Source organism: Dryas octopetala, chromosome 4, assembly GCF_963921425.1.
Source record: "Dryas octopetala chromosome 4, drDryOcto1.1, whole genome shotgun sequence".
In the NCBI taxonomy this organism is placed as follows: Eukaryota; Viridiplantae; Streptophyta; class Magnoliopsida; order Rosales; family Rosaceae; genus Dryas; species Dryas octopetala.
This window is the reverse complement of record NC_141369.1, coordinates 10,940,696-10,955,513: the sequence shown is the minus strand read 5'-3', so window position 1 is coordinate 10,955,513 and position 14,818 is coordinate 10,940,696. Positions and strand designations below refer to the sequence as shown.

The window sequence follows — 14,818 nt, the reverse complement described above, 5'->3', positions numbered from 1 at the left end:
TTGCTAACAAGATACTTAGTAGTTAGTACTTTAGAGATGGATTACGAGACTTTTGTTAGATTCATTTAAGTATGTTTTTGTTTATTTATTTATTTATTTTTTTCATTTCGTTTTCTTTTCATTTCATTAAGTCAAAAGGAGGATTTAGTATTAAATACTAAATCCCAAAAATGGGTTAGGCTAAAATAATTTTATAAAAAATTATTAAATAAAACAGGCACACAAAATAATTTTAGGCTAAAATTAGATTTATTAAAAATTATTAATTAAATAATTATGGACGCTTCACTAAAAATGGTTAGGCTAAAATAATTTTATTAAATAAAACAGGCACACAAAATCAGTCTGAGGGTATAGTTATAAAGTGATACTTTGAAAAAAAAATTTAAAAATTCAGAAAAAGGCTCCCTCCCTATCACCATAAAACATAGAAAGAGTGGAAAACTATAAAACTATTGAGATTCATTATACAATAATAATGCCAATTAACATGTACAAAATGCATGTCAAGAAACTAAATAGTCTAAAAAAAGAATACAGGTAGTATTATGAGAAAAGCAGTGCATTACATTAGCCGACAAGAAAAAACAAACTGAAAATATAAACCATAAAATAGGTAGGTGCGATGTACTTTCTAAGTTTTTTTTTTTTTTTTAAACAGTAAATGCATTAAAAGCCCAAAAGGCAAACCCATATTACATAAGCCCAGACCCGGGCAGAAACCGAAACAAGGGCATAGCCCAACAAGCAAACAAAATTCACAGTAAACTACAAATAAGAAAGTGAAGAAACGACAATAACAGAACAAAAACGACAACAAAATCTCCTAAAGCTAGCCCTAACCAAAATCCAAAGCCAGCCATCCAACCACCACAACCTATCACCACCACACCAAAATGTCACCAAGAACACCACAAGAACCAACCATAAACCAGGTCAACAACCACCAGTAGAGCTCCAGATGGAGCCAGAGAAGTCACTACAGTTTCCAGCAGATTAAGGAATGGGAGAACCCGTGCTTTATCCTTCGGAGACAGGGGAATGAGAGAACTCTTTTGGACAAACCATTTCGCACCAAACAACACCGCTGAAGAGATACCCCAGAAGTGCCACCTGAGCAGAGAGGTGAGGACTGGTTGTTGAAGCCACAAGAATGAGCTAGAAGCAGAGGAATTGATAGAAGCCCGTGAGAAGGTGAAAGAGATATATAAAGGGGAAAATGGAATAAACATAGAGGTTAGGGGGAGATTTAGGGATGAAGAGGGCAGAAGACACGGAAGGAAAAACAAAGGGAAGCAAAAGAGAGGCATGAGGCCTCAGATCTAAGCACACCGGCCCACGGTTATCGCCACCGACTCTCAAAACAGAGGGAGGAGCGAACAGAGCTTTTTGATAAAACCATCACATAAAGCTTATCTTGTACTTTATCTAGGAATTGGAAATATGCATATCTCCACGTCTTCTTGAGCATCAAAGGACCAACGACTCCCCAAAATCCTGTAATGAATCCAAGTGCAACAGAAATATAAAACCATGGAATCTGATGCGCACTCTTTACATCCTGGCTATTCTTTGTATCTGCATCAACGCCACTAGTTGATCCACACTCATTTGGAAGTGGGTCACCACAGAGTTTGGGATTCCCCTCGAATGCAGAGGCATTCAAGCCTTGGAGCTGAGTGCTTGTTGGTATTGGTCCTTCAAGATTATTGTACGAGACATTGAAATATGACAAGAAAGTAAGACTTGCCACTGATGCTGGAATTGTTCCGGACAAATGATTCATGGAGAGATCCAATTCCTCCAAGTTTTTGAGGTTTGATATTTGGTCTGGAATGATGCCGGAGAAGTGGTTGGAGGCAAGATTCAACTCACGGAGAAGCTGCAATTGGCCGATCTCGGTAGGTATGCTGCCGTTCAAGCGATTGTTGGCTAGCCCTATGGCTTGTGGGAAGTAAGAAAAATAATTGTACTGTACAGGACCTCCAGGTCTTCCATAACCTTTTGAGCTAAAAATAGGCAATTCAGGATAATTATGATCTACTTGAGCTGCAATTTTTTTAGATATTAACATGGGTAATCTGCAAAGTTCTTTTGGAAATTCACCTGAAATTAGGTTGGATTCCAAAATTATCGAAAAGAGCCTTGGATGGTTCCCCAACCAACTAGGAAGTGACCCTGTGATTCTATTTTGACTCAGGTCCAACATCTCAAGCTTCTTGAGCTTATACAACCATACAGGTATTTCACCAGTGAGCCCACAGTTTCCCAAAGTCAATAATCTAAGGTTTTTGAAACCATCATAATCAACCATGCCAATATCATTAGCTGTCGGCATTTTCTCCCCTACAAAATTTGTACCACATGATAGGAATACGAGCCTTTTGCAACCCACTAATATCTTGAGTGCTCCTGTGACATTAGTCAGTCTGTTGGAAGTAAGGGAGAGGAAGGACAGAGATTTCAATGAAAGAATCTCAGGTTGTATTTGTCCCTCTAGATTGTTATAACTCAGTCGAATTGCTTTCAGGGACTTGCACGAGTAAAGACTTGCTGGAAACATACCAGTGAAGTTATTTTGCACTAGGTCAAGTTTAGTAAGTTGACCAAGTTTGGAGAAATTAAGGGTTGAGAGATTGCCTTCCAAGTTGTTGAATCCCAGATGTATTTCTACAAGGCTTGTGCAATTCATCAAAGATGGGGGCAAAGAACCTTCTAGATTGTTGAAATCAAGGAGCAAGAATTTCAACTTAGAGAGCTTCCCAAAATGGAGAGGGAGGACGCCACTCAATTGATTAGAGTAGAGGTCAAAGATTATGAGGTTGGTGAGGTTGACAACTCTATCATTAAGGGCTCCGTAGAGAGAATTAAAAGGTAATGCAATTTCTTCAAGTTTGGTAGCATTATACATATCTTCTGGAAGTACTCCTGAGAAGTTATTGTGACCAGCACGAAAAACTTGGAGTTTGGAACACTCCCCTAGTCCACGAGAGAAACTGCCATTGAATCTATTGATGGAAAAATCCAATAGCCTAATCAAGGGAGAAGAGTGGAGACAAAGAGAGGTTGGGATAGAACCTGAGAAGGTATTGTTGCTAACACTGAAGCTAGTCAAATTCCTAGCTTGTCGGAAGAATGAAGATGAAATTGCACCATGGAAATGATTGTTGGACAAATTCACTGTCTGAATACGAGATGGTAAAGAAAACGGTAGCTCTCCAGAAAGAAGGTTAGAGCTCAAATCAAGGATCTCAAGGCGATTCAAGGACAAGAAGAATCCAGTTTGATCGAGTGTACCATAAAGTGAATTCTGGGAGAGATTCAAGTATTTGAGATGTGTGAGATTTGAAAGTGACTGTGAGAATGAGGGAAAAGTACCTGCTTTGAGTTTGAGTCCTTTGGAGGGTAAGTGCAAATGTGTAACCCAACCATCCTTAATATTACAAGTGATGCCATCCCAATTGCAGCAATTAAAGGAAGTCCAATTTAAGGAAGGCGAAGACAAAGTGAGGGAGAAGGACAGAAGAGCGCTGCGCTCAGTTTGGTTGCATGCATATGCATGAATATTTGTTGAAACCATGGAACAGAATAAGATCATGATTATGAGAAAGAAGCCATGAGCCATTGGGAGATCTGTAGGCTGCACTAGCATGTTTCTTCGTGGATGGGCTATGTTTATATTAGATTTAGATTGCTGATCACAGGTTTATAAAGAGTTGGATGCAGAGCCAAGAAATTCTTTTTTTTTTTTTCTCTTCTTTTGACTTGAAAATGATGCTTGATTAAATGACAAAAAATTACTTGCAAATTGAGAAATTGGCAAAGAATATTACACAAAGCAGCCGATGCAAATTTTCCAAACACCTCAGTACGTTGAAAGAGATTTGCTGAACAGAGACCAAAGCGAAGGCCATGGGATGACCAGACCTGCTTATTTTAAAGTCTACAATGACTCCAAAGAACTAGCATTGATACTGATCCACATATATAATTCATAAGTTTTAATTTGTTTTGTTGTGAATGATTTTTCTTAGAAAATTGGAAGATAGTGTCATTGTTTCCCAATACTTGGCCCACATGAAAGGCAATTGCACATTATTTCGAGAATATCCCCAATTAGCATTTAGCAGACTCGTAGTACTCATTCAAATATATATTATTTCCAATGTAATTGCTATCGTTTGTTTCTTCTGTTGGTGTTTAATTCATGAGGTAAATTCATTAAAATTGAACTTTGATGAGCAGAACGTGAAAGTAACGGAGAATTGTTCATATTAAGTGTTGCCTTACAGAGACTCATATAAGGATTGCTACCACTAAGTTTTAGTGGCACTGCCTTACAGAGCTAGATTCATACATACACAATCAAAAATTAATTAATTTCACTAGTACTTGTCACAAAATTAAAAGGATAGAGACTGAGAAATAGAGAGCAATAATCTGTGAGAAAGCTAGCCAACTGATATTCCATTGAACATATATAGAGAATAGTACAGAATTATGAGAACAAACTGTGCCTTAAATCAGCCAAAATTACAAAAAAATTGAAAATATAGAATATAAAGTAGGTGCGATCTAGCTTCTGATTAAGCCTTCCCTTTAGCAGCAGACATGTCTAGGAATTGGAAATACACATATCTCCGAAAGCCTATAATGAACCCAAATGCAATGGAAATGCGCAACCATAGAATTTGAGGTCCATTCCCCACATCTTAGCAGTTCTTAGTATCTGCATTATTGTCATTAATTGGTTGTCACTCATTTGAAAGTGGAGCACCACAAAGTTTGGGATTCCCCTCAAATGCAGAGACATTTCAGCTATGGAGCTGAGTTGTTGGTATTGGTCCTTCCAGATTATTGTATAAGACCTCAAATTTTCCAAGAAATTAAGCTCACCAATGACGATGGAATTTTTCGAGACAAATTAATGGTTGAAACGTCAAGTGCATGTCTCCAAGTTCTTAACGTTAGATATTTCGTCTAATATGCTCTTAAGTTAATGACAGTGTGTACAAGTGCCATTAACAGTTAAAGAATCTCTTAATTAAAATTGCGCGGGACCATATCTTTTGCTACGGTTACTTGTTGAAATCAAATCAAATTGGTGAACTGGTGTGGCAGTTACTGGTTGAGCTCTCACCATGTAACGTGTTCTTCTCATTCTCATGGTGTAGTGGCCGGTCTGGAGTGTTTGACCATAAGAAAGAAGACAAAAGATGATGTGGTCTTGTAACAAATTTGACATTGATGTGATGATGATATAGATTTGATGATCACCATGTGACCCAAGAATTTTTAAAATATACATTAATTAATAATATAACAACGTTATGAATTTAAATTTTGTTAAAATTCTACAATGCAGTTATCAGACAATCAGAGAGACTAGAAGATGGAGAAGGAAGAGAGAATCTGTGTATTGTTGACTTAGAAAGTCTTGAAAATGAATTCACTATTACAGCAGGCAACAGCCTAACAAAAATTAACAGACTCACGAATTATACTAACAAAGCCACTCAGAAACTGACACGTGGATTAGGGCACAACTAACTCTCTAACATCTTCAACTAGTTGTAACACATTAATAGCAACCTAACCACACTGAACTAACAGCCTAACATCCCCACTCAACCTCAGCAAGGGAACCAAGTCTGAGGTTGCAGCAATGTTGAAAATGCAGAGGACTATGAAGTCCCTTAGTAAGAACATCTGCTGTGTTATGCATAGTAGATTAGTAGGCACATATTCCAAAACCAAATCGATCACCACATTGAACCCTTTCTCTGACATAATGAAAGTATGTATCAACTATCAAGGTGCTTAATACGAGAATGAAAGACTAGATTTGTTCCTAGAGCAAGTGCAGAAACATTGTCACTACAAATGTAAATCTTTAAGCACGGTACGCAGCCAGGACAAGTCAGAGACAGTGTTGGCCAATGCTTTATACTCAGCCTCTGTTGAACGTCTAGCAACTTGTTTCTTGGACTGCCATGAAACAGGATTCCCTGCAAGATATACAATATATCCAGTAGTGGATCTTCTCAAGCAATCAAGTCCCATAATGCAAATCATGAGCTAAATTACCCTGCACATACCTCAAAATCCTCTCAACTGCTTCATAATGCACTTCTGTAGGTCTAGCCATGAACTGACACACAGTATTAGTAGCAAATGCAATGTCTCTGGCCTTGTAAATGTTAGATATTGCAAGGCACTAACAAGGCTTCTATACAAAGTAGGATCTGGTAGAGGCTCTCCTTCATTTTTAAGAAGTTGCAGATGAGGTTTGCATGTTGAAGTACAAGGGTTACAAGTTTCCAGTACAGCCCTGACAAATAAATCCTTAATTAGCATACTTTTCTTGACTCACAAAGATACCACCATTTTCTTGTACTCTACTTGTAACCCCAAAAAATATGTCAAGACTCCCAAATCTTTCACGTCAAGAATGGCAGGAAACATAAAAAAACCAAAATGGCAGGGGTAAAAAGTGAGGAGGGTGAAATGACCAAAACAGGACCCAACTAACCCCACTAATTACAAATCAAGCGATTAAAAAAAAAAAAAACAAAGAGGGTCAAAACAAACTTTTCAGTGAACAGCTTAGCTATAGTACGTAGCAGCCTTGAGCACATTTAGTATATATACAAATTATACTGGAGCAATGAAGCTAAAGAATGAGAAGCAAAGCCAAAAGAAAAAAGGCGCGCTCTTATTTTCTTTTTCCTTTTTGACTTGAAAATGATGCTTAATACAAATTTTCCTAACCCCTCAATACGTTGATGCTTAATACAACTCTTCCAAACCCCTCAGTACGCTGAAAGAGATTTCCAATATAGAGACCACAGCGAAGACTTGTCATTGGATCTGAAAAGGACTCCATGGGATGACCATACCTGGTTATTTTAAAGCCTTCAATGACTCCAAAGAACTAGCATTGATACTGGTGCACATATATAATTTCATAATATAAATGGAATCGAGAAAATTCAGACAATTTTTAACCTAATTAACAAACCTTGGTCCTTGGATGTTGACAAATTTTACTTTCCACTACACAATAGATTCTCCTTAATCATATTTCTTTTTATGACATACGGTGTTCGTATTGTATTTACATTCTTTTAGAAAATATCTATCTGCAACGTAGAATTTTTCGTTTTGGCTTTGGAGGGTTTATCATCAATCAGCAGCAGTAGACGTATATGTCATATACAATAGAATTAGAGCATCTAACCCAAAACCAATTGGCAATGGGTAGAGAGGCCCAAGACTTATAAACACATATGCTAAGCTCTAGTTTTCCGATGTGAGACATTGCTCCACATTACTCTCAACACGCCCTCGCACGGTGTGGCGATATTTTGAGCCTTACACGTAAACAAATTGTATTGAGTGACGTGGGAGCACGTGTGGCCGTTGGGCCTTACACGCGGATAACCTAGCTCTAATACCATGATAGAATTAGAGCATCCAACCCAAAACATCAGTCCAAGTTGTAAGTTGTTTTGTTGTTCATGATTTTTCTTAGAAAATTGGAAGATAGTGTCATTCTTTCCAATTACTTGATAAGAAGGCAATTGCACATTATAAGGATTGGCGGATTGCACCACCAATTCTTCTAGTTTGATATAATGCCTTCTTAATTAATTGGCTCCAGGAATGAAGCAGTGTATTCTGATATTGATTAATAAAACCACAGATTCCTCTCAAGAAAGTATATATATATATATATGTATAGTAATACATACATGATCAAAACTTAATTAATTTCACTAGTACTTGCCGCGGCCTCAAGCTAACTGATATTGCATTTATTTGCTAGAAATATATGATACCTTCAGTGACTAGCTGTTTTATTTTGTGGTATTCTATCCTTGTTAAATTAGCAAGGGTGTGTTTGGTAATGCTATGAAAATAATTTACTGTGAAGTATAACTATTTGTCAAACAAAGTAGTTTAGTGTTTGGTAAATTGTGTTTTCAAAAGTTCTGTGAAGTACAATTAGCTGTGAAGCACAGCAATAGTGTTTGGTAAATTTTCATTTAAAAGTGCTGTAGATGTTTATAATAACTAAAATGGACATGTTGTAGTTGAAAATGCTTTTTACTCATTTGTTTAGTAAAAAGAAGTGTTTTCACTTGTTTTTTTATTTTATTTTTTTACAAATTAAAATTAACATTCATTTTTCCAAAAAGAAAAAGTCAATAAAGAGGTATGCGTGTTAATTTTTTTAAAATATTATGAAGGTCCATTTTGCGTTATTAATTCGAAAGTCCATTTCAGTATTAATTGATTTCATCTCAACCCCTTCATATGCACGTACCATGTATATATGTAAGCCATACCTCGACATCTTTTTCAATTTATGCATATAATATTTGTTTCCTATACATTTCCCTTCTTGATATAATGTGCAAGCCAATTATCAAAATCTACCATATTTCAAGAAACAATATGTTATTGTAAATGTCGTCTTTTCGTAAGTACAATAAGATTTGAGTTTTAAACGTAATTGCAGTACTATAATTAAGTAGGTTTTATGATATATGTATACGTGTGTAGGTATGTATATATATGTATACATGTATATGTATGTACACATATGTATACATGTATATGTATACATATATACATATATATATATAGCAAACACTCTTTTATAAATTATAATTCTACTACATGGGGCTTTTGATCATTTATCAGAGGGGGCTTTGTTGTCATTTAATAAATATATACAAAAAAAATTTGAAACTGAGTGGGGGCTTGAGCGCCTCTGGTCCTAAATTGGATCTGTCCCTGGTTGGGTGGGGGTGGATGGGAAGGGCTGGGGAAGGTGGTGGCTGGTTTGTTTTAATTTTTTTTATTTTATAAATTTTTTATGAGGAAATTACATATTTGCCCCTGAAATTAACGGCATCATCCAAAATAGACGAAATAGATCAAAACCGAACAAGTTAGATAATAAGTAGATCAAAATCGAACTTAAAAATGATCATGGACCAAAACTGAACTAGCTATAAAATAAGTAGACCAAATCTGTAAACGTTTTGTGAGTTCTGCTTAGGCTTGTAGGCATCCTAGACCTAATGGATTCTGGTCTCATATTTGGGCCATGGGCCAGTCTGATCTCACTTTTGGGATAGGCTTGGGATGGCCCGATTTTGATTCAACCTTAAAGCCTGACAATTACAAATTTTTTTTTGGGTATCTAATACCTATGTATTTGTTGAAAGAACAAGACTATTCTAATCACCCTAAATTGATGAGTTAATCACCTTGTTTTTAAATTCCAATTACCCTAAAAATAAAAAATTTTAATTTTATTTGTCGGGTCATTCAACACTTGTCTGTTGAAATGTTTGTGGTTATTCGGCACCTAATTGCCGAATATTGGCGGAGTTTTAATTTCGGTAAATAACCACCAAATGGAAATGAAAAAGGCATTCGGCAGTATTCTGCCGAATATTGTCATTATATTCGGTCGTAAGCTGTCGAACTCCTTAGTATATTTCAATGGCATATTGTCGAATGGGTCTGGGGGATTCCAAACTTTTTTGCAAGAAAAAGTAAAATAGGAAAAATTTGTCTAAAATATGTTAAGATGATCAACTCAACAATGGAGGGTGATCTTTTTAGTCATGTCATTTTAATTTTAGCAATTTTGCTCATGTAGTCTCATAAGTGGACATTTTAGACAGTTCAAATAGTCCATGAAGGTGAAGGTGTAAGTGTAATAACGTGGTGGCGTAGCTCAATTACATATAGATACATGTCCTTGTTTTTCCTTTCAAACATTTCAGTTTTAAAATTTTTAGCTTTTTTCTTTTTCTTCAAAATTGAATCACCCTAAATTGCTGAGTTGATCACCTTATTTTTAAATTGTTGAGTTGATCACCCTAAATTGCTGAGTTGATCACCTTATTTTTAAATTCCAATTTACCCTAAAAATAAAAAATTTCAATTTTATTCGTCGGGTCATTCCACACTTGTCTGTCGAAATGTTTGTGGTTATTCGGCACCTAACTACCGAACATTGGCGGAGTTTTTAGTAAATAACCACCGAATGGAAATGAAAAATATATTCGGCAGTATTCTGCCGAACATTGTCATTATATTCGGCCGTAAGCTGCCGAACTCCGTAGTATATTTCGGTGGTATGTTGCCGAATGGGTCTGGGTGATTCCATAATTTTTTGCAAGAAAAAATAAAATAGGAAAAATTTGTCCAAATTATGTTAGAGTTGTCAACTCAGCAATGGAGGGTGGTCGAAATAGTCGTGCCATGATGAAAATGCCAAATTACACTTTTGATATCCCTAGATTGAGCCAATTTTACTTTAGTCATGTCATTTTAATTTTAAAAATTTTGCTCATGTAGTCTCTGAAAGTTTAATTTAGGTGATCTATTCACTCAATTAACTTGATTAATTTCACTTTCAGTGATCGGACCCCAATTTTTTGGTTTATGTGATCACTCATGAACTAGTCAACCAAACACAACTCAGACGGTCCAGTAACAAAAAATGTGAAACTTCACATTGACTTCTAAAAACCAAAAATCACTTCAGTAAACAACACAAATCAAACACACCAAGGATCAAGTGACATCCTATACACTCAGAGGACCCATCACAATAGGCATCCCAGTGTTATCCACAACTACAGTGGTGTGTGATTATCTAAACAGTTATATAAGGCATATATCAATTTTAAGCAAATAGCTCCAGTACAGATTTGTGTTTAAAGGATGAGTGAGTCAGTAATCATAACAACACAAACAGGGAAGACAGATGCACACAAGATGTTCACCCAGAAAAACCACAAAGGGTAAAAACTGGGGGTCTATCCAGCTGACCAGGCAATCCACTAAATCAGAAGTTCAATACAAAAGAGAGCACTCAGCACACAAGCTCAATCACTAAGTCCTAGACTAAGTGGCAGCTATCTTACCCCTTTGTGCAACTTCCATTAGCAAGGCAATTGGTCATTCATGAAGAAGGCAGCTCCACTCCAAGCTCATCAACCCATGGCACCAATTCGCACCAAGCTCAGTGGTTTCATCAATGCATGAACATGATATGCAAATGTAGGATTCACAAACAAAGATCAACCTTCTCAAGCTATCGGCATGAAAAGATCAATATTGAATCCTTCAACTTAAATCTAAAATGAATGTGTTTGAAGAATGTATAAAGACATTTAAGCACTCAAACCCATATAGAATTTTAGATTTAAGAAAAACAAGTTCAGAAAATCTCTTTGTGATTTTTCAAGAATTAAAGACCATTTTCTGAAAAATAATGAAGATGAGCACTTCACATGGAAAATACCCAGACGTGAAAACCCCAAGAATACACGCTCAAAAATTGCTCATCAACACACACAAAGATCTGAACCAAAACAGCCCATATACCCGTACACACTCACGCAAGAAGCATGTTCGCCCATGCCACGTGGAAGCCAATCAATGGCTGTCCACAAGAGACGGATGAAGGGCATATGCTCTTTGTCCTAGAGGGGTATCCTAGTATTACTAAGGATAGGAATAATCAGCTGTCAAAAGGAATTTTTCTTTAAAAAATCAGAAATGAGGAAGATGATGAATAGTGCTGATGTATGAAGGTGTGTGCGTGAATGGGAAAGATGCAATCAGATCTGATTGCTACAGTAGGGAAACCAAGCCATGTGCAATGCACATGCATGTCTAGTACTAAACAGAACATGGGCTTTCAAAGAATTGGGCTTAAAAAGCAAAAAACCGAAATGACCCACTGTAGCGACTGTGACTTAAGTAACAGCCACTGTACGTGAAAAACAGTGTTCTTTATGATCAGTGAATGACTAGTCAAATAGACAAAAATCTGTTAATTTCATGAAATGAATGAAGTGCAGTATACCTTGTGTCTTTGTTCATTTCTGACTTCTTCAATGCAGCAGAACTTGTCCTTAATCTAGCCTAGAGCTTGTGAGTGATTAAATACAAATTAATACAATTGTTTTGGCAAGGAACATAGCCAATATAACAAATCCTAGAAACTAACAATCTCCCCCTTTGGCTTTCCTTGACAAAACATCAACCCATTCATCTCACAAGACTCTCAACACTCAGCCCAACACTTGTTATAATGTACCTGCAAGAAGAAGAGCTTGCACAACACAAAGTATGATGGTATGTAGTTTAAACGCAGCAAGCAATGGAGATTAAACAACCAATACATTCTCCCCCTTTTTGTCATGGAAAGACAAAAGGACATACATAAAAGGAAAGTTCAGGTCAAAAGCACAGAAAGTTGAAGAGATATTCAAGAAAAATACATGCCGAAAGAGAAAAATCCATAAAAGTCTGACTCCCCCTAAATTCTAACTCCCCCTAAGACTGACTTCCCCTAAAGACTAACTCCCCCTAAAGCTGATAATCTGCAGTAGCCGCAACATCTCGATACCGGGCTTGCAGAATATAGACATGTAATATGAGGGACAGCTAGAGAAGAACATAGGTATGCAGAAAAGTCTGAAATGCCCTTTAATGAACAGTAATCCAAGGTGCATAATGGTCCTGTGAAAATTGACTGTATTTGACGATTGTTAGACTAGTCAAAATGAACAAACTGCGTACTGGAACATAAAACAAAAAAGATAGAGGAATCCTTAGAGAATTGGAAGCAATGACACACAAAAAAAAAATCTAGGAGTTAGATGTGCTTCAGGGATTTTTATTTTTGACAAAGCAAATGTGACAAAAACAACAAACACAATTGAAAAGAATTAACCACCAATGTCAACACTCTCATAGATATGGAAAATGAAGATTGCAAACTTTGTGCAAGAAAATAAGCATATTTGGGATATAGGGAGGTCAATGCTAGCATTCAAGACTTGTTCAAGATGGAAAAACAATGTCAAAGACAACCAAAGAGGTTAAATAAGTTTCATCCACAACAAGAGATGAGAATTTAACCACTCAAGAGAATGTCTAATTTGGGAACAAATCTTGAAAGCAAAGTTTTTCAACTCATGACAATGGCTTTGAGAAAATTATTTTCATTTGTTTTGTTTAGGCACATCCCAAGTTAAGTGCAATGAATTGGTCCAATTTTGCGACTCTTTACCCTAGAACACCATAAAAACACCTTGTTTCTCCCTAGGGCCGTGACTTCTTTGGTCACACTTCCTTTTTTTTTTTTTTTTGATATTTTGTAGAGTGCACATTTGTTCAAATGAGAAAAGTGTAGCTGAAGATGGTTCACAAATGAGGAATTATATTGAAGGGCTAAATTGCATCCTCAAACAAATTGTCATTGAAAAGCATTTAACAAGTTTGATTGATTATGACAAAGTGTTAAAAAAAATCTCAAGGCTAACATTTCACAAGAAGGAGGGATTATGCTTATAGACATGACTCATGTTATGCAAGAACCTTTTTGAATATCAAAGAGAGTGTGACAAATAATGTTAAGACCTTTCAAAGTGGTTATTTTCTTTAAAAGAAAAAAAAACTACTTAACCAAATAAAAGAAACTTAAACAATGAAGCACATTTAACTACAAAGACTCATGCATGTGTACAAATACCAATTGACTTCCGAAGACTAATGTGCTTTGGATTCTCTAGAGCTTTTGTAAAGATGTCTGCAAGTTGTTGTTCGGAAGGAACAAAAGTCAAAGTAAGAGTTCCACTCTCCACAAGATCTCGAATGAAATGATGTCTTATGTCAATATGCTTGGTTCTAGTATGTTGCACCGGGTTCTTGGAGATATCTATAGCACTCATGTTATCACAATAGATGAGAAAAGTTTTCTCATCAATCCCATAATCAGCTAACATTTGCCTCATCCAAATGAGTTGTGTACAACAACTCCCTGCTGCTATGTATTCAGCTTCAGCAGTCGACAAAGAGACAGAATTCTGCTTCTTGCTATGCCAAGACACTAAGTTATTCCCAACATAGAAAGCACCACCCGAGGTGCTCTTCAAATCATCACACACCCAGCCCAATCGGAGTTACTAAATCCAACCAATTTAGTGTTGGTATCATGGGTATACCACAACCCATAGTCAAGAGTCCCACTTACATATTTGATGATTCTTTTTGTTGCAAACAAATGGGATTCTTTGGGATCACTTTGGAACCTAGCACACACTCCTACCGCAAACGATATGTCCGGTCTACTAGCTGTGAGGTAGAGGAGACTTCCTATCATGCTTCTATACAAGGTTTGGTCCACTTGCTTACCACTTGGATCCCTATGAAGTTTGAAGCTTTTACTCATTGGAGTAGTAGCCACTTTAGAAGACTCAAGCCCAAACTTTTTGACCAAGTTTCTAGCATACTTAGATTGGGAGATAAATATCCCACTATCTACTTGCTTGACTTGAAGCCCCAAAAAGAAATTCATTTCACCAACTAGACTCATTTCAAATTCACTAGACATTACATCAATGAATCTCTTAACATGAAAATCTGAAGTTGAACCAAAGACAATATCATCCACATAAACTTGAGCAATCAAGACATCATTTTTCAACCTTTTTACAAATAGGGTCTTGTCAACCGACCCTCTTTGATACCCATTGGACAACAAGTGATGAGAGAGTCTCTCATACCAAGCTCTTGGAGCTTGCTTCAGCCCATACAAGGCCTTCCTTAATTTATAAACACCATCTCTCATGTGAGGATCCTCAAAACCTTTTGGTTGTTCTACAAAAACTTCCTCATTCAAGTAACTATTTAAAAACGCTGTTTTGACATCCATTTGATACAATTTGAACCTAAGATGACATGCAATGGCACAAAGCAACCTAACGGACTCAAG

At 36.5% G+C, this 14,818-nt stretch overlaps 1 protein-coding gene across 1 annotated transcript; it reads right to left on the bottom strand.

Moving 5' to 3' along the window:
* Positions 1 to 527: 527 nt before the first annotated feature.
* Positions 528 to 3,432, bottom strand: LOC147286751 (receptor-like protein 2). Its single transcript, XM_086239535.1, has 2 exons — positions 3,379 to 3,432; positions 528 to 3,250 (listed from the first exon to the last, which is right to left on the bottom strand). Exons 1-2 carry the CDS (start codon positions 3,430 to 3,432, stop codon positions 1,343 to 1,345), a joined length of 1,962 nt encoding a protein of 653 aa, XP_086095661.1. The 3' UTR covers positions 528 to 1,342.
* Between the last annotated feature and the right edge of the window lie 11,386 nt (positions 3,433 to 14,818).

Coding starts and splice junctions, on each gene's coding strand:
- LOC147286751 (XM_086239535.1), bottom strand. CDS start 3,432: ATGGTTGGGTTACACATTTGCACTTACCCTCCAAAGGACTCAAACTCA. Junction 3,251..3,378: donor AGGACTCAAACTCAAAGCAG/GTACTTTTCCCT, acceptor AATCGCCTTGAG/ATCCTTGATTTGAGCTCTAA.